Genomic DNA, 20,060 nt, shown 5'->3' on the forward strand with positions numbered 1-20,060 from the left:
TCCATTGAATGCAATGATTTATTCTCCCAATAATTCTATACTGTACATAACAAATACACGTTACAACAGATCTGTGTGACCATCACACAACATAATACATGTGTACAACACACGCTTCCTCTATAGCTGTCTCTTATCATTTAAAATCATCGTTCATAAATTAGAATCATCAATTTTGGTCAAACACAATGGCATGCAATTCACATCTTTGTTGACAAATTTTGGATACAATTATGTAAATACCAAGCTCCAATTAAAAACAAGGTAACCAAAAAAGTAAATAAAATGTAGAACATACAATTGAGTATACATATATTTGTTAGTGAATTATGTGAAGCAATGTTACAAAAAGCACTGGATACTCGTATTATCTGTAGAAATGGAATGTCTTAAATTTGTTCACATAGCAAAGCCATATTTAATTTATTCATATTTTTCATTGTGGAGTATTAACTTTGAATGAAACAAAAACCTACAAAAATACATGCAAAATAATACAATGTATATAAAAATAAAGTATAAATATTCAGTATCTTAAACATCTCCACATTTTGTAAAATTCTTGTTCATAATTTACAGTCTATCACTACTGTCCATTGGATTCCCAACTGTCTTCAGAAACCAACTATTACCTGGAGTGGAAGACAGTTTCATTCTGTCCAGTTATCTCTAAAGCAATTATCAGACTGGGTCCGATACATGTATTCTAATATGCATTGTGTCTAATAATCTAATACGTAATTATGATTCAATCTTCATTACTGTAATTTTATCACATCTTGATAACCGTTTTATACAAATTGAGATATATATCTCATTGGAAGCTAAACAACAACTTCCCAGAAGTTATAAAATATACCATATTGATACAAGTATAAAATTTAAATTAATGCCAAGAAACGGTTACAAGAGGACCGGTTAATTTAGGCACCACTTAGATTGTTAAAACATTCCCTCATTAGTACAACTTTCATTTAAATATCCCTCTTCGGTCTGTTGCAGACACAAAACTTCAACATTATATAAAACAAAAAAACAAACAAATAAATAACAAATCACATTCTCAACATTAAGCTGTCACATATTTCACAATATAAAAATGGACAATTGACAGAGTATTTCACAGTACAAGTAGTTCACACAGCACCAAAATAGGAAACCTATTACACTGTATTGCTAAAATTGTTAGGCTAGAAATATCAATATCATTCTATTCTTAAAATATCACTTCATCAATTAACTAGAATTGCACCTTGTGACCTCATTAGCTCCTCTTCTATTTCAACATGAGGCTCATTCAATGAAGCATAAGTCACCTGACCAATTGGTGGCCAATTACTGAGCTGTATTTCATTTTGAATTTTTCTGTAGTGGTCTTTCTTTTCATCTCCATTACCACAGCAGTGAGAACAGGAATCGAGACATTTTTTGGTGCACTTCACATCCATAATTAAATACTGAAAATAAGATGGAAACAACCAATGTTAATTATCTACGGTATTTGAAAGTTCCTCCCTCCAATCTGAGAGACTTTCAACTATTCATATGATTATTAGAATTTCCTGGCTTTAAAATTATTTTTTTTTCATAATTATTTCCTCTTGGACGTTACAGAAGTCACTTTGAGTTTTGATTCACGTCTGGAAATTATCTCATTGGTTTCAGTGAAAAGGATTTTATTTTGTTTATGCCAAACACAATACCTCAACAATAACAGCAATAATAACATTTACTTTCTTCAGAAAAAGTCTGATTGAAAAGGATCACTTAAATGTCAACACGAGTCTCAGCTAAGAACATATGAAGGTATAGCACAAGAGGCTTTCATCTTCTAGTGTAAAATAGTAAAATAATGGCCCTCCACATTTTATTTGGTAGGGGCATAAAATGGTGCACTTGTCATGTTTTCCTACAACAACTTAGCTATAGAGAGAAAGTTTAAAAATGTTCAGTAAGTTTTACCTCCAAAAGGCAAGCAGCAAATATAAAGCCCACAGAGAATGCCAAGAGAACTGAGCGAAACTCAACTGACTTAGTATGTAGCTCCATCAACTGTGTCAATGAAAAGAAAGCACAAATAAATAAGTTGACAATGATCACAAATACAAATTAAAACAATCTACCTAAATGAAAATAACGGTATAACAATATCAGGAGGAAGTATATCACCATATAAATTATAACAAGTATACATGTATGTAACTCTTTTTTAAATGTTGTAATTGAAACATCAAATATGTTTATAAAATTGGTCAATTTGATGCATAGACTTTTCTTTCTTCTCAAATATATGGTCGAAATATAGGGAAACTGAACTCTGAAGTAATAATATGTTGAAGTCATTGTCCTAAAGATGCGAAACATATTCCAATCTTTTATTAAGAACAATTGAGAAATAAACAGCATGTTAAATAAAAGGGCAAGGGGAGTTTGCAAAACTAATAACTTACATTGAAAAAATCCAATATGGGTTTGAATGGCAACATGAGCAGGTAAGTGGAGAAAGCAAACAATGAACACAGTGTCAGCAGAAAAGGCACTGAAAATAAACATAGTACACTATTTAGCTATCAGCTGTTACACAAAATGACTGGATATATTTCTTTAAAAATTCTGATATCCTATTAAAAACCTATACATAGCAAGACATAGTTTCTTTTCTTGTTGTACGACTTGTGCAAATAAAGTAAAATATTTTCAAGTTTATATTGATAAACAAAACTATACCATTTTTGTAAATGGGCTCCCTGAATGGCGGCCCCTTTGAAAAGACAAAGGCAGAGGCTATATACTGATATGTGGAGACCAGGAATATCACAGTGGTTTCCCAGCAGTGGGTATTGTCAGCATCCAGATTCTTGGGCGCTGGTTTATACCTATATCAAGACATCAATCAAATCTCAATCACACACACACACACCATTGACATGGACTGATGTATACCTTCATCTCTTCATTTGATGATAACTAACAGTTACTGTAGAGACCTGATCATATGCAAGTACTGAACTCAAAAGTGTCAGAAAAAACGTGGGATTTGAAAATTTGCAGGATGTGCTTCTCAAGATTTCATACATATCTTAATTCCATACATTAAATTAGGATTCTACAACAGATGTAATATAGCAGTGAAGACTCAATTTGTCCTCCCTAATTTTTATCAGAGTATATTTCCTGATTGGTCCTATTACTACATTTTGTACCCCTTACTAATTCTTCTATATGTTCTTGTCTCTTTGACTAATTCCATACACAAAGTTACAGAAGTGCTCTACCATGGCTGAAAATGCAGGTATAAGAAGGCTGAAATCTGGAAGATGATGACCAGCAGGATCTGGGCGATGATTGACAGCAGGTTGCTGGGCTTCACCAGACTCCCTGGAGGTCGCTGAGGAACCAGTTTATGGTAGGCACCAGAATACCCCACTGTAATTAAAAAACAAATTCATCTACAGTTTTCTCAACACATACCAGTACAATGTATATTTGGTTTGAGTAGGATGAATTCTAAATGTAAAGAGTAAATTTTCAACAAAAAAAAGGAAGAAGGTCTGGCTACATGTATATAAGGCAAATCATTTGAACTTGATTGATTTCTAATGGCTGACTTACTGAGTACAGCAACACTGGTTGTGATGACAAGATCCACATATAAGAACTGCATGTCAGCTAAATTGGCATCAAACTGAAACCACAGAATGTTAGATCAATTACTCCAACACAAGTCAAACTGAAATCACAGAATGTTACAGATCAATTACTCCAAGACAAGTCAAACTGAAACCACAGAATGTTACAGATCAATTACTCCAAGACAAGTCAAACTGAAACCACAGAATGTTACAGATCAATTACTCCAACACAAGTCAAACTGAAATCACAGAATGTTACAGATCAATTACTCCAAGACAAGTCAAACTGAAATCACAGAATGTTATAGATCAATTACTCAAAGACAAGTCAAACTGAAATCACATACTATTCCTCACCATTCAATACATTCAGTCAGTATGTATAAATGTGTGTCGAGGACCAACTTAATGGACTTTACTTAAAGATATGGTTTTGGTTAACATTCACTTGAAAATAGAAATTGATACTTACTGTATATAAAATCAGAACCGAGACATATTGAATAAAGCTATAGAGAGCCATATACTTAAAGCAGCCGAAGGATGTCACAAGGGCCGCTCTGCCCTCCCTGTAATAAAAATCAGACTGAGATCAGCATTTCTGTGATCTATTTATAAAAGTTATGGAAAACACATTTGTTATGAACTAAGTGGGCATGTCGATATTGCATATTGATTGGCTGTTATATTAATGTTAACGGGTGAATAGGGTGAATCTGTGCTTTGCATGACTTGAACACTTATAAAGTAGAATTCAGGGGGTTTTAAATCATTAGAAGCTCAATATCTCTTTGCAACAGACTATCCCCACCCAGACCTCACAAACCATAATGTTTACTAAATTGTCAGTTTTGTTTTACATGGATTTTTCCTCTTTTTATAATGAGTGTATGAAAGTAACGAGAGTCATGTACATTGCATAATTTTATTGTTATCAAAAGTCTGTTGCACTCACACATGCGAGCTCATCCTATAATTTTTGTGTTTGTGTTTATCTTATATATAATTTATGTTTGGTTGAACTTGGGAATTAGAATATAAGTCATCTTTTGTCCGTGTTTTACTTATACACACATATAATGTTTATAATCAATCAAATCTCACCTCATGATGCGTATGACACACTCGATGTTTGGAATGCTGGAAGTGAAGGGAGCTGCTACAGAGGCCTCAGCTTCCGACAGGGAAATCCCCGCATGTGCTGCCTTCAAGGCCTACATACAAACAAACCAACACACTGATCATTGATGGGACAATTAGTGAAAGGTGTTACATGTACCATGTTTAGACAATGGAGTATTAAATGACAGATTTTACTCTGATAAATTGAATCATTTTGTGCCAGTCAGTCAGCATACTCACCTCACAATCATTAGCACCATCTCCACACATGCCAACATTATACCTAGCAATGATTCAAAAGACTGCTTTAAAAATCTCCTTAGATTCACACAAGCAGATAAATACTTCACACATCTAAATCTGAATAAATCCTGTGATGTCAGACTTACCAACAAGTGTGGGGCACAGAAAATCAATAAAAATGAATTGAGAAAATTATGACTCAGAGGTTGTTTGTTTTTACTGTACGTCATTTTCAGTTATAGAGTAGATTATAATAAACAGAACCCATCAGACAATGTGCCTTTAATGGGCTCTGTACAGTTTATGTATGTACCCTATGTTCTGTAACTCCTCAATCAGCTGAAGCTTCTGATCGGGAGACATTCTGGCAAAAACCGTCCCCTTTACCACAACCTGAAATCAGAATGATGAAATATCATCAATGCATTTGCAATTATCATAAGTAATCAGGATTAAGGTCTTCTTTAATGTCTTGTTATTCTAGAGAAAAAATCCCCCATATTACCCTTGGAATGTATTCTGGAAAGTGCGTAGTAAGTACTGCAAAGGCCTGGCCGCTGACAGCAAAGTGAAAGTTGTGCATCTTGTGGGGATTCTCCAAGTCAATGTGAACATCCTGCAATCAAGCAACACACACTCTTTTGGTTTTGAATGAAAAAGAGTACATAACTGATAAATATGTAAAATGGCCAATACTGAAAATGTGCATATTCTTTCAATGTTATTGTGTATGCATGCAAAGTGTTTACTTAGTCAATTTTTTTTTAAGTTAGGAAAATGAAAATAAATCATTATGATTCTTTTTAACAACATCAACTTTATCAGTTGAAAACTAATATGTTTGCTTTCAGATACCTGATTACTTTTTGCAACTGCTCCTTAGTTTCTAAAACTCTTAGAATATATATTACACACTCTTGTATAAACACCAATTTTCATAAAAATAATCCATAAAATAAAAATAATCACTGAAGTCAGAAATGTGACATACTTTTATCAGTAGGAATAATTATCTATTAGCCTACAATCACATAACTGTGAATTTTAGTGAATCATTTAAAAAATCATGGCCTTAATTAGAAAAAAAATCACAGCATACCTAGAAGCTCAACATTTTAAACACACTGATACATTTATATAGCAAGTTACAAGCATGAACTCTGACCTCCAAGTAATCCGAGTCCGTGTAGTAATCTGTCCCCTCGTCCGGTGTCTCAGCGGTGACCCACTTAATGTTTGCCGGACCATGAGCGTCTGGGGGAGAGGCTTCAATAATGATCACTCGGTCCTTGATGGGGATCATCCCACAATTCCTTGCTACACTGATAGCGGTCTGGATCATGTCACCTTAAAAGACATTTTCTTTAAATAGCTGACAAAATATAGACAAATCCATATTGTGATGTTTTTCAAGATGAACACTGAAAGATACTTAAACTTCATAATTTTTTCTCTCACAATCTTGCTCTTTAAATGTGTAGCACAAAAGGTTAAAGCATCAGTTATTTATCTGCAATTCATGTTTAAAATTTATATCTATGCCAACAGATTTCCATTTTCAAAATACCTGCAATTATCTTGATTTTTGGTTGTGAAAGGAAGTTCTGTTAGAGATCCATAGAACCTTACCTGTTACCATGACAGTCCTGATTCTTGCCTCCCGTAGTTTATGGATGGCTGGTTTTGTCTCAGGTTTGAGTTTGTTTTGTAGAACAATCATCCCAAGGAATGTCATGTTGAATTCCACTTTATCCCTAAAATGGCAGATACACTGTATATACAATTCCTCAATAAACTTTTAATAAACTTGTCAAGAAGAAAAATGGAATACTTTTATAAGAGTACAGTAATGACATATTCAATCTGTATCTTTTTTACCTAGATATTCTTTGAGCTTGATGCCATGTCAGCTTGGGATCCATTTTTTTATGGGCCAATGCAATGACTCTGTAACCTTGAATTGTGTAGCGATGTAAAATGTCATGGAATTCATGCGGGACTGAAAAAGGGAATACAGAAATATCAAACAATGAAGTTTAATTTTCGCAATTTCAAATTAGTGCAGGATGTTTTCTATGATTACTGTGCAAAATATATGCACTCTGAGAGGGTGATAATAACCCTGTACACAGTAGATTAACTGTAATAGCTGAATTCAAGACCCTAATACATGTATTTGTATAGAAGAAGGGATCATCCCCCCTTTATTGTTTGGAGGTTAGAAAGGCCCTTCTATTTGTCTGGATCTGAGGACTCGCCTGTATCTTGCTGACAGAGGGAGGCTATCTTCTCCGGTGCTCCTTTACAGAAGAGCTGCATCCCGTCCTCACTGAGCGTCCTCGTGATCACACTCATCCGCTGCACCGATGAGGAAAAGGTAAACTGTCTGATAATGCCAACCTCAAACGGGTTCTACAACATACAGACAGTATTCTGACTGTGCAAGAAAGATGGATGCATAAATGTAATATCTTCATTAGGAAGACACAATTTTTTGTTTCTTTAAATCAGTGACATATAGTTAATTTGGATAAAGGTAATGTCTGGGACTCACCTCAGATGAGGTAAAGGTATCCTTGGTACAGGGCCTCACAACTGTTGGCATAATGGTGTCAAACTTACTGGTGTCCTTACCTGGTTCCTCTAACACCTGCCAAAAAGTTCAACAACATGCCTTTCCAATAATATCAGTAAGGTAAACAAGAAATTTTCTGATAAATATGTATCTGTACTCATACAGTTACACAATATTGTGCATGACTGCTTTGATTTATCATTATATTGAGGCAGTGTTAATTTATAAAACATAAAAGCACCTAAGTTTAAATTATATATAAGCTCAGATATAAAAATATCTTTTAAATAATAAGATTTGTTTATTTATAAACCATTTCATCATTGCTTCCAGTGGAGTAAAGAAGTGTACCCATTTGGTGGAGTTAAACATGATGAGATCCAGGGGGTCCCCAGACAGCTCTCCGTCAATGACCGTTAGGGAGTGACATGTCGCCATACAGGTCAGAAAAGGGCCCACCTCTAGAGTGGAGGGGTCGTCCACCACCCCACAGAACCTAACAGACACAAAACTGATGTTAGATCACAGGGGTTACACAACATACAGAAACTTTTCATCATCCATTTCAAAATTTAACATTACGAACTGTATGTTAAAGATCTACAATGCTTGAAATATTTTTCATGCATAGCTTTCATAAATAGTGAACATTTATAAAAATAAAGGCATGTATTTGCTGTTGATTGATTACTTTTTTATAATTAAAAATAACCCAAACTTCATGTTAATTCTCCAGCATGAAATTTCTTGACATATTATTTTCTAGTTTCTCCTCCCCATATCTATCTATCCCTCTTCAAAAGAAAACAAAATATATGCTAGTACTTACCCTGCGTTCTTTATGGGTAGTACCCCTAGCATGTCTAAACCATCTTCTGTCAGTGTACCAGTCTACAATATAACTTTTAATCACACAAAGCTTTTCATCTCTCAAATTGATATTTATAACATCAAATACAAAAAAATCTGTGACATTGAATGAACATAAAGAATACAGTCCATTGGTGCTAAAGACCATTGGTGCTATTTTTTTTTTTTTCACAACAATAATAAACATAGCACATTTTATTAGATTTTATTATCTATCCTACCTTATCAAAGCAGAAGACGTCTAGCCGCCCACAGAAATTTATTCTCGGGGGACTAATGCAATAGATTCCCTTCTTCTTGAGACGACTCTGCGCAAACACTGTTCCTACTGTCATGGCTGCCGGTAAAGCAGGAGGAACAATAATGGTGATGATATCTAGAACTCTGACTACAATCTTCATGGGATAAATCTAGAAATGAAACCAATTAATTATGATTAACATAGTTCCAACTTTATATTTGTTAATCTTCATACATGTAATAATATCATAGAAAGTATGTAATGAAATCATTTTGCTATTGTAAAAAAAAATATCAAGGGGAATAAAATAATTCCTCTCCAATATGCCCTAATACATGAACATGGATTTTTAAGTGTTAACTCTTATGCCATCATGTTTTTTTAGTAACTAGTCAGACAGATTTCCCTGTGTCAGTTAGTACTGACCCCTTGCTTGACATAGATGATGATACTATAGGTCATTCCAAGGGCAGCCATACAACCCAAGAACAGGATGAACTTCATCGCATCCCTGTAAAACTTCATGTCAAGAGGTTTAGGAAACAGTATGGCTCGCACAAGTTCTCCTTTGGCAGTTCTGAAGCCTAAAAAGAAAATATCATTCCGTAGAGAAAAAAAATAAACTCTAAATGCAAGATTAGACCTTCAAATTATCTCTGAATGATGAAAACACATGCCCGTAATATCTGACCTGTTCGCACGACAACGGCCTTGACTTTGGAGTTGCCGTAGAACCTGGTCTGCAGTATATGTGTGCCGGAAAAAAGGGTGTGTCTCTTGTGGTTGTCCGGTGAGTACACCTCCTCATCCTCCTGGTGGGTCATCGGCGTCTTGGTTACCGGCACACTCTCACCTGTAAACAGAGAATCATGTCTCTACAGTGGTTGTCAATGTAAAAGTGGGATACAGCAAATAAACAGGGAGTTTCTTAATTCTGCAACTACAAAAGTTTCAATTAAAACTCTATTAACTTCTAATAAATGACATAAAAAATATGCAATCTTTAAACTCTCTGCTTTTAGCCTTAGCTTTTAGATTTTTAATTTACCGATATCTGATTTTTTTACTAAAGAAAATAATATAAAATACAGAAACTCTCCTAAGCATCTCTTCTGTTCTTTTGACAGGGCAAAATGTAATTCTACCTAGATGACTTCATGGAAATGCTAAGTAAGAGTAAAAGCAGAACACTAATGAAAACATTCTAAAATAACTCCTCTCCTTTACCTGTAAGCATGCTTTCATTGACAATACATGTCCCTGTTATAAGTACTGCATCACAGGTCATTACACAGCCGTGCTGGGGGATTGCGATAACATCCCCAGGGACAAGCTTCCCCGTGGGTACGTCCTCATAAACCTCCTCCCCTCTACACACACTGATGGTTTGGGCCTGGGTGGATACCATGTCATGTAGCGTCTTACTTTGCTGTAAAATAAACAGGTCTCTGAATAGTAAATCGCAATGTACATATTCTCTCTATTCAATTGAAACTTTGTTCGGCCTGAAAATTTCTGCTTAGGTAGATTGATTTACAGCATAGCTTGTTCCAAAATACTTCAAACTACTGCAATGACAAACATTACAAACATCTATTTATACACTCACTCTTTTGGTTTCATACAGTGAGATTCCAATGGACATGAGAGATATGAAGAGAATACACGCAGCATAGTAATAATACTGGTCACAGAGCCAGAGAATAATGCTGGCGATCTGAAACACGTAGAATGGGTTCATCACCTGTAAAATAAGCAAATGCTTATAATGTAAATCTGCTAAAACTAAACCAGCCATGATAGATATCTGCCAAAAAAATTATACATGTAACACTTCCAAGCAAAATTACCTCCTCTATGAAGAGTCTCCAATATGATTTCACTTCTACTTCAATTGAATTTTCTCCGTAAACAAGTTGTCTAAAAATGAAAAAAAAAAGTCAACTCATAGATAACAGACATACAAGGCAAATAAGGTGCATGCACTGGTACATATTCTGTCATAAACAGTGTGGACAGGTGCCCCTTACTTTTGATTCTGTTCTCTCGCACTCAAACCATAGAAACTCTCTTGGATATTTACACATTTGGTTCCCTCAGAAAGATCTCTGCAGAAAAAAAGATAATATATGTAGAGTAACCAATTTAATGGTATTTTTTTTAACTCTCATTGTAATTATAACAAAATCTGTGTGTGAAGCCTTGTTCTCTACTTTGGCCTTTGACCTTGAACTTAGTTTACCAGTAACCTTTAATGAAGTCTTCAATTTTCACCAAAAGCAACAGCTCTCTATATTTCTATCACCAGGGCATAAAATACTATGCAAGTCACTATCAACGATTCTTGGTAAGTATCAATAAGTCTTACTTGAGCTTTGAGAAGACTTGGCTTCCCCTATCCCATAAATATCTCACATGTTGATGGTCAAAGTACCGCAGCTTGAATTCTTCCTGCAACCAAATTCACATGTAGTTTAATCTTCACAAAGCTTATCAGAATCCTTAGTCTGCTTGATATAATAATTACATTTAAATTGATAAAATCAAACTTGAATTTCAAAACTGTGGTTTGGTATTTGCTTTATATACAATTTACTGGGACATATAAATGCCCTGGTTAATAAATTGTTTTGACAGAAAAAAATTAGAGTGGATAACGCAATAGAAAAATGATTAAAATTGGTATTTCATCTATTTGTCCTCAAAAATAAAGCTTTATGGATTCTAACCTGAGACACTATGAGCCCACTGGTGTCCGCTGGACTTTCATAGTCTGAGTCCACAGCTTGTGTGCCACTAGACACAAAGTCCTTCCTAAAGTCCATGATAGTACAGAAATAATCATGTTTGATAAGAGCAAGTACTGGTATATGATACCATGTTGAGTTTGAAAACGTACATCTGCAACACTTGACGAGGGATATCAGAAAAAGGTTATGATTTTCATAGCTTTACTTGAACTTGGCTATGGATCTTTAAATGATCACATACATGTAGTTATCATAATAACAAAATGGAAAAAGAAGCTGGTGTGTCTTAAACACATATACTGCCCAGGTCAGTGTTTAAAAAAATAATGCAAACATAATTATACAGATAAAAACACTGTTTTTTAGATGTAAAGAAGGAAAATATGTGACTATGGTACCCAATGTGGTACAGGTATCTACAAGTCATCTGTTCGTTGTTTGTTTCCTATTCCTTTGCTATAGCTCAGAGCCCATTTGTACACGCTTTACAAACTGAGTAATCAAAACATTTAAGTTTATTTCGTTTTTCACTAAATTCCTGGGGACCCTGCATGATGAGTACTTAAAAACCATAAATAAATATGTAGCTCATAATACCCCAGAAACAGAGAATCATATGCAGGTAATCCCAATAGAGAATTAAGTTCATCATGATATATTTTTGCAAAGTCTTGAATGCATGAAATCAAACTTAGTAAAACTAATCTAAAGCCAATTACAATATCAAGTTGAGTGACTTAAATAAATCAAGGCCTTTTTTGCTGTGCATAACATACTGGTAATCATACATATTCTATACATTTGCATTGCTTTTAAAAAATCTGACTGCAGCAAAAGTTCGCCACCAATTCCAAGCGATTTTAACCAGCATACACCTGTGCAATATATACACCAATAATGATTAGTAGTCCAGTTGTTATCTTAATTACCTCAACCCAAAGAGAATCAGACCAACATGTTTAGTTGCAGCTAGGTAATTGTTCACTTACAAAACAATAAAATCTTTTTGAATAAGTGAAAATAATAATTCCAAATTGGTATAAACATATAGAGGAACCAATATTTGAGTTCAACATTAAAACTACCTGATTATTCAGTCCAGTACTTCCAAGGATGTAACAATTAGAATATTTCTCAAGAAATATGCTAAATAACTCAAAATAGATATTATTCAGCATTAGTGTTAGTTAATAAAAACCCTCATATTACTTCTTTATTTTTTCAGCTTAAGTCTACAAAACAGAGAGATTCTTTGGATCTAATTGAATATTGCTGGTTACTGATGGTAATACTGTTAATTACAAATTGGCCTATTCAAGTCAAAATCACAGTGCAAAAATATTACTTGTATCCGGTAAAATTGTAATCCAGGTATCCATTTTATTCTGATTCAATTCTTTTTAAAAACAAAGTTACGTGATATGTTGCCAATTCAAAAATTTCAATAAGTAGTACTGACAGTTTCTCTTCATTGAATACCATTCATTTCTAGCCTAGTGAAGTCAGAACATTTATTGCAAAATCTGCCTTCAAAATAAAGAGTAGAACCTTAAAATTCTGAATGCGCAACTTAAAGACAGCTTTATCAAAACAAAGGTTAAATTTATGCAGATAAACTAAATTAAGGTCAAGATCTAGTAAATGAAAGGTGCCTACAGGTCAATGAAATTCAAGATATTAACTCTTTCATTAATGCTTCATTACAATATCTTTGTTTCATAGGGTGTACCGGGGCTTTAATCTTTGGTAAACACAATGAAAATCATGTTTTAAGCAACCAATTTTTATGAAATAAGAAGGATTTAAGTAACAAATCTCAGAGTTTTGTCCATTTTTGACAGATGAAATATATCAGATCTAGATTGCCTACAGTCTCTCCAAAAACGGCATTAAAACAAGCTCTTGACCTCCTCTTTAAAATGATGTCAAATCGAATATAGGTACCTGGATTAATTTCCCGTGATTAAATATAGAATGTCAAAATATTGTTTTATTTTCTACATAATTCCTTTAAAGCCTTAAAATACGGGAAAAGATTCATCAGATCAATTATGATGTCATAATGGTTCTAGCACCAAAAAGACAGTCTGAAATCATTTACTAGATCTTGACCTTAAGCTCTGTGTGATTATATTGACAAGGTATAACAAAATAATTCTGAATATAAATAGATAGCATGCACAAGATGACTGACTGACTGACTCTACAAACTTACAGAAATTGACAGCTGTGTGGAGAAATGGAAGAGAATTCTATTTGTTCAGTAACACATTGGAAAAATCAGGGAAGGTTTCAAAAAATTCTATAACAGTGTACATGAAATCAGTTTGTTTTGTGGGTGAGCCACAATGGTTTCTTTAGCTGTATCAAACAGGCCTAAATAAATAATATAATGCTTTATTTCAAGTAATTTAGACTGCAACCCCTTGTCTCTATACATAATTTTGCCACATTGTCTACTGGTTAACATAAAACCAAAGATTTATTAACTTTAATTCTCTAAACTCACAAGTATCTACTAGTCTAGATGTAAACTGTGGTCAAGATTTGCTTTATACAGTAGTCTCTGTGGAGAAATTTACATTGAGGGGGGATGGGGCTCCTCAGTGTTGTGAACGTGATGTACGTCTTTAAAAACATTTATGATAAAATCTAGCTATAATTATATATCTGTTTTCCTCCACAATACAGCTGTCTTATATCATATCGAAATAAGTCAATATGTCTGTTTTTATTTGAAAAACAAGAGTTCAAAAATGACTGTTTTTTTGTTTTTTTGATAAGTTTTACCTAATAGTAAAGAATTTTATATAAATAATCATACATTTTATAGCTCAAAACTGTACCATTTCAAAATTTTAGAATCATGGTGATTTTATTCTTAATATGATGTTCTTTCATCCACATTGAAATTTCAAACTGTCCACAATCACCTTGAGAGTTTAACAACAGAATTAAAACTTCACGTAAAAGGAAATTGCAATCATCTAAGTTGAGATTTGCTATCATAATCTAAATTCCTGTAAGCTAATTAATTATGAATACCTTAATTTTTAGAGCACAGAGTGAATTTCTAGAGTTTATAAATGCTGGTAGTACAATTATCAAAAAGATAACAATAATCCATTATGCTTTGCATTTCATTGTTGAACATATGAGGTACTACACTGTATGGTCATGTACTAATTTAACTACATAGTGTTTTGTGTTTTTGATTCACACTGAAAACAAATGAATACATACGATTGTGGAAAGGTTTTCTCTTCAATGCTGGCTATGCTGTACTGCTTGTATGTGTCCTATCAAAGGAAAAAATAAGCTGACATAGATTTATGTCATACTGGCAAAAGTTACATCAATTTGTTTAGAAATAACCGTCCAAATAAAATAAACAAAGATAAGAAAACATTGCAATGTCAAAAGAAAATTATGTTACATCAGTATCTGTAAAAATATTAAATAAATTTATTGTTTAAACTACTGGTATAAACAGCTTGAACAAATCAGTCATTCATTAAAGCTATTACTGGGACGAAACATAGCTCAAAAAGCTTATTTAGTATTAGGTGTATGCATCTCTTTCTCTCTCTCTCTGTCTGTCCATCTGTCTGTCTCTCTTTCTCTCACACACACAGAGAACTGTAACATGTGTCATCTATTATATCACCTGTAAGAGAATTGTGTCTGCATGGCTGAGAGAGCATCGCCTCTTCCTCAGGTAACACACCATCTGGGGGCGCCACTGTAGCAGCAGGAGGACCAGGCCCCCGGTCAGCACCACCAGAACCAGGAACACTGCCTCCTTACACTGGTCTGTCCTGTATCCATAGCACAGCTGTCAACACACAAAAAATGGTCAGAAAATAACAAACATTTAAACTATACAGCAAACCAAAGATTCTTAAACATGAATAACTCCTGTGTCTTCTGACTAAATATATGAATGAATGAAAGTGACGATATATATTTTATAAATTTCATACATTTGAACAACATTTGTAAGTTTGAGTGATATAATTGACTTGTTTTATACATGTAATTGACAGGACATGGTGATGGACCACTAGAGGTTGGCTCCTTTATCAGCCATATATGGGGGGGGGGGGGGGGGGAGAGTTATCAGGATATTATAAGGCATCAAAGGATATGACAGTCTAAAAATAGTTGTGTCAGTGACATGTTGCTTTGTTTGCTCTACTCAGCTGTAACTCATTGATTACAGCATGTACATGTACAAACTGGTGTAAGTTTGCAGTGCCTTCAAGGTCATTAAATCATTAAATATCAATATATGTATATATGTACAGTTGTGCTATCCTCTTCCTTGCACTAATTACCTAGATTTTTCATTTGTTACAAATTATTTTTATTAATTACTTTCAGTTTCCTGATACAAAGTTAACTTACCTCTAAAAAAAAAAAAACAGGCCCATTGTAAGATATTTCATCTAAAATTTGTTTTCTGAAATCTTGCCATTAGGAACACATACACACACAGTCAGCATGTCTTTGTGACAAATTGGTATGTGTGTTTCTAAAAAAATCATTAACCGACCATTTCCTGATACATGACCTTGTACACATATCTACTATAATATTTCACTTACAAATTCTTCTTCGGTGTCTTTGTTGAGGTAGGTGTGATCTGCCAGTAATCTGTTGTAGCCATTCTGACCCCGATTAAACATCCTTTCCCTAAAATTAAACAATTAAGTATTAAAAGTATTCCACCTTATATTCTGCATTAATATGCATACCATTAATTCTACTTAAAAAGATAAACCACGAAACTATTAAAAACAGGTACATTAATAAAACTATGCCTGCACAATAGAAATTAATTATTATCATTTTATCCATCTTTTTTTTTTATTTAACTTATATCACTGTAAAACCTGGGCCCATTATCATATCTTACAGCATCTGCCTTTATATTAATGATTTGCAGTAAAAAAGAAACACCCCCCCCCCCCCAACTCCCCTTCCTTGTGCAGAAACACGATAGACTTGCAGGTAAATGCATAGAACAAAAGGCTTTTTCCTTACTTGTAATAAATTAATTAAAATAAATAAATAATAATGTACATAAATTCAAAATTTATGTACCTTTAGATATTTTGGTAATACAATATGTTCATAATTATCCATTGCATACAATGAAACCATGTAATCCAATATATAATTTTTCTTAAATGAAATAAATTAAAAATAAAGTTTTAAATGAAAAAGAAAGGCCACATAAAATACTATAGTATGATACAAGTAAAAATGGACTATTGTATGAAAACCTTGGACCACTTGCATTGTACCATATGAAATAAATAATCTGCACCTACTGAATAGTGTACTATTTCACCATGCAGTCTATCAGAACCACACAACCTGTCTTATATCTTATTAATAGTATCCTTACACAACTTTTCCATCCACTTTTTATGCAGAAATATAATCACTTTCTATGATTTTCAGACAATATACATGTATGTACATATTTTTTGAAAGCAAATAGTTTCCTTTTCTCCAAGCTTGTTCTTAATCATGTGACACATCGAGTGGTTGCCCAAGGTCAACTTAACATGCCTCCATCCAACCTTGTACAACATTCAGTGATCCAAAGCATTGAATAAAATCAGTAATCTTTACAATAATAACACATACTGTATAGCAGGATTCAGTACAGGTATATTTACTCTAATGCATGTACTTTACTACATGTACTAAAGAACAAGGTATCTTACAGGTATATTGATAGTAAAACAATGAAGGTAACGTCATTGGGTTGATATGCTTGTGTCAATACATGAACTATAATTCAGTCTTCTGCTTTTACTGATAATTAAGAAGTACATGTACTAAAAGATAAAGACCAAGTATGATTTAGAATCTATATAAAAAAAAAGAAATTTGAACTTTAATATCTGAGTACCTGTATTTCTACTCTTATAAATATTTGATATGAATAATGGATTACAAACATCAATTATATGTACCCCCCCCCAAAAAAAAAAAATGACAAATTGACATCAAGGTATGAGTATGTAGAAATGAATACAACCTGAGCTCTCACTGAACCTTTCCACACAATAGTTCTGTGTAAAAAGTCATTTATTATTTATGTTTGCATTTCAATTTTTCAAACCATCAATGCAGTCATGTCCGAAGGAGACTTTGGTTTTAAAGTATAAACTATTTATACAGACTAAGGACCGGTATATTTAATTGAATGATTGAATTTAACATACCGGTACATGTATTATGTTTATTTTAAAAACACACCTCCAGATATAGAATATGTATACTATAAATCCTGTTGGTTTGTACATTGTACAGAGTACACATTGTCATAGAGTTATGACAACATCAACTATCTCACATTTCACTTATATCAGCTAGCTCACACTTCACATATATAAAAATAATTTTATTCTCCGGAAATTTCATACTTATATTCCAATACTTATATCACAGATATGACCAAATATGAAAAGGAAATTTGATCATATCAACCAAAAGGAAAAAACATAATATAGACCAGTATTTGTAAGTTTAATCCTGTATGTTCTAATTAATAAATCAAGATGTACATACTTTTATTACCTTATTTGCATATTCAAGCTGTGTTTCTGACAAATTAAACTATGTGTGAAACAGTCTGGCAGTCCTAAATAGATTTCATGATGTTTTAGATGACAACCCTTCTTTGTGAACGTGAGCTTTGCTTTAAATAAATTTTCCGGATGATTAAATATCTTACGACAGTATGACAAACCTTGCATTATAAATACTAGTACTCTTATAACAGATTAGTAGAGTATTGGAAAATTGGTATTACATTTCATTAATACAACATATTTATTACTGATAAATGCTTTTCAAGTTTCTTATTTTATACCCGGTAATTGACAAAAATAAATTTTAAATAATATGGATGCACAATATCAAGTGATAAATCAATTAAAATCTATCAATATGATAAAAGTTACTGAGTTATAGAAACAATGATCCATTGACAGCATGCAGAATCATTAAAATCAAGCCATTCAAGGTGTTTGAACAATTTTTGTTGCTTCATTTCAGTGCAAGTCATTTAGAGCGTATGATTTATGCAGAAAGCCCTGTCACTTAATATACATAAGAAAAAATATCTTATAGCTCTGCATTCTTTTATTGCCAAGCATTGTATCTTCATATGTAGGAAATAAATGACAACATTCCTGAGTCTATGGTTCTTGAAAAAAGGCTGGAGGTCAATTTGCTTCTACAATGACAATCACTATCCAATATGTAATAATTTAGACAATCTATTTATGACAATCTTTACCTATTGTTTTTATAATTTTAAGTATGAATTAACACACTGTTATATTTACACGTCAGTATTAGTACTCGCAATTCTTGGTTCATTCAACATTTGACTTTGCCTGATCATTTTATTCATTACCCTGAAAATCACACTGGTAGAGTATAAACTATCTGTTACAGTGTTTTTGTTACAGAAACACCACCATCATTTCTCGGGGGAAGGCGGGGCTGGGGCGGGGGGGGGGGGGGGGGGGGGGGGGGTAACTTAGTCTGCTGGGTGTTCAATTGCTTTTTCCTTTTTTTTTTTTTTTACTGAAAAAATTAGTTAAACAATTAGAAAATGATGTTATTATCATTTTAATCACCAACATTCTAACCTCTGATATTTAATTTTTGAATTTTTGCCATGTATCAGATATTACAATGACAATATCTAAATTCATACACTGCATTTTAACCCCTATTGTTAGTCTGTTTTCATACTGCTAAAAACATGTAGGATGGTCCATGACCAAATTTTATCTTCATCGGGAGTATTGCAAGAACTCTATTCAAAAAGTAAAATTTAATGTTAATTTTCTGTCAGTGTTCAAGTTGTATAAGCTTATAGAGACGCTGTTTTTGTTTTTCACCATAAGATTCATTTATATAATTTAAAAAAAAAAGTAGTTTATAGTGTAGCAGCTGGGTAGTCAAAAGGGTAGCTATGCGCCCTAATTTCAGCTGAATCCCTGATAAGATTACATGAATTGGTACATTACCTTTCGAGCTTTCAGTTCAAGTAATTCCTCTGATCGTTAGATATTCCATGTAATCGTCCATTAACCCATTTTTTACGGATTTTCAGTAGATGGGGACAATTTCACTAATGTAGGGAAGAAGGAGTGAAATATGCCTAAAGTTCAAGTTGAAGTTCAGAAGTTGACGTTTTCTCTTACTCAAAACCGGAAGAGGTTTTATGGGCAGTAATATCAAAACGGATAATTCATTCCCGGAAAGAAAATTTTACATGATCAAATGATAAAAAAAAGTGAGTTCATAATACACGTATTGTTATTAATTAAGGCTTTGATATATTTTTTAAAATATGTTTTTGCCATAGTTGCCCAACTATTTATTTACTGAGATCATATTCTAACCAACCGCACAAAATCTTTTTTTTTTAGTTAACCCATTAATAATAAACCAGAGGCATAAATAACTTGTGAAAAATAGGCCTAAATGTTATCATAGTGTTTCTGTATAAACCCATTTTACGTGATCAATACAGTCTACAGTTTCATTCTACCAAATTGAAAGTGAGAACTAAACAAAAGAGAGATAAA

General features: G+C 33.2%; 1 protein-coding gene across 2 annotated transcripts in view; it reads right to left on the reverse strand.

Moving 5' to 3' along the window:
- The window catches only part of LOC128187132 (polyamine-transporting ATPase 13A3-like), a 22,874-nt gene continuing 2,814 nt past the window's right edge, over nucleotides 1-20,060 (reverse strand). Inside the window, exons 1-31 of one of the 2 annotated variants that reach the window (XM_052857351.1) lie at nucleotides 19,497-19,674; nucleotides 16,041-16,128; nucleotides 15,101-15,268; nucleotides 14,677-14,732; nucleotides 11,413-11,497; nucleotides 11,052-11,134; nucleotides 10,714-10,791; nucleotides 10,534-10,603; nucleotides 10,293-10,427; nucleotides 9,911-10,112; nucleotides 9,375-9,536; nucleotides 9,110-9,267; nucleotides 8,664-8,852; nucleotides 8,402-8,463; nucleotides 7,924-8,068; nucleotides 7,552-7,647; nucleotides 7,256-7,409; nucleotides 6,876-6,996; nucleotides 6,627-6,751; nucleotides 6,163-6,344; nucleotides 5,503-5,613; nucleotides 5,311-5,390; nucleotides 4,995-5,037; nucleotides 4,737-4,846; nucleotides 4,105-4,201; nucleotides 3,613-3,685; nucleotides 3,276-3,426; nucleotides 2,728-2,876; nucleotides 2,451-2,539; nucleotides 1,963-2,052; nucleotides 1-1,457 (exon numbers count right to left, since the gene is read on the reverse strand). In XM_052857351.1, the coding sequence (XP_052713311.1) occupies nucleotides 1,233-1,457; nucleotides 1,963-2,052; nucleotides 2,451-2,539; nucleotides 2,728-2,876; nucleotides 3,276-3,426; nucleotides 3,613-3,685; nucleotides 4,105-4,201; nucleotides 4,737-4,846; nucleotides 4,995-5,037; nucleotides 5,311-5,390; nucleotides 5,503-5,613; nucleotides 6,163-6,344; nucleotides 6,627-6,751; nucleotides 6,876-6,996; nucleotides 7,256-7,409; nucleotides 7,552-7,647; nucleotides 7,924-8,068; nucleotides 8,402-8,463; nucleotides 8,664-8,852; nucleotides 9,110-9,267; nucleotides 9,375-9,536; nucleotides 9,911-10,112; nucleotides 10,293-10,427; nucleotides 10,534-10,603; nucleotides 10,714-10,791; nucleotides 11,052-11,134; nucleotides 11,413-11,497; nucleotides 14,677-14,732; nucleotides 15,101-15,268; nucleotides 16,041-16,121 (3,570 nt within the window). In that variant the 5' untranslated portion in view covers nucleotides 16,122-16,128; nucleotides 19,497-19,674 and the 3' untranslated portion in view covers nucleotides 1-1,232. Of the gene's footprint in view, nucleotides 1,458-1,962; nucleotides 2,053-2,450; nucleotides 2,540-2,727; nucleotides 2,877-3,275; nucleotides 3,427-3,612; nucleotides 3,686-4,104; nucleotides 4,202-4,736; nucleotides 4,847-4,994; nucleotides 5,038-5,310; nucleotides 5,391-5,502; nucleotides 5,614-6,162; nucleotides 6,345-6,626; nucleotides 6,752-6,875; nucleotides 6,997-7,255; nucleotides 7,410-7,551; nucleotides 7,648-7,923; nucleotides 8,069-8,401; nucleotides 8,464-8,663; nucleotides 8,853-9,109; nucleotides 9,268-9,374; nucleotides 9,537-9,910; nucleotides 10,113-10,292; nucleotides 10,428-10,533; nucleotides 10,604-10,713; nucleotides 10,792-11,051; nucleotides 11,135-11,412; nucleotides 11,498-14,676; nucleotides 14,733-15,100; nucleotides 15,269-16,040; nucleotides 16,129-19,496; nucleotides 19,675-20,060 lie in introns of those variants that run through there. The other variant, XM_052857350.1, reaches the window with a different exon arrangement.

Source organism: Crassostrea angulata, chromosome 6, assembly GCF_025612915.1.
Source record: "Crassostrea angulata isolate pt1a10 chromosome 6, ASM2561291v2, whole genome shotgun sequence".
NCBI lineage: Eukaryota > Metazoa > Mollusca > Bivalvia > Ostreida > Ostreidae > Magallana > Magallana angulata.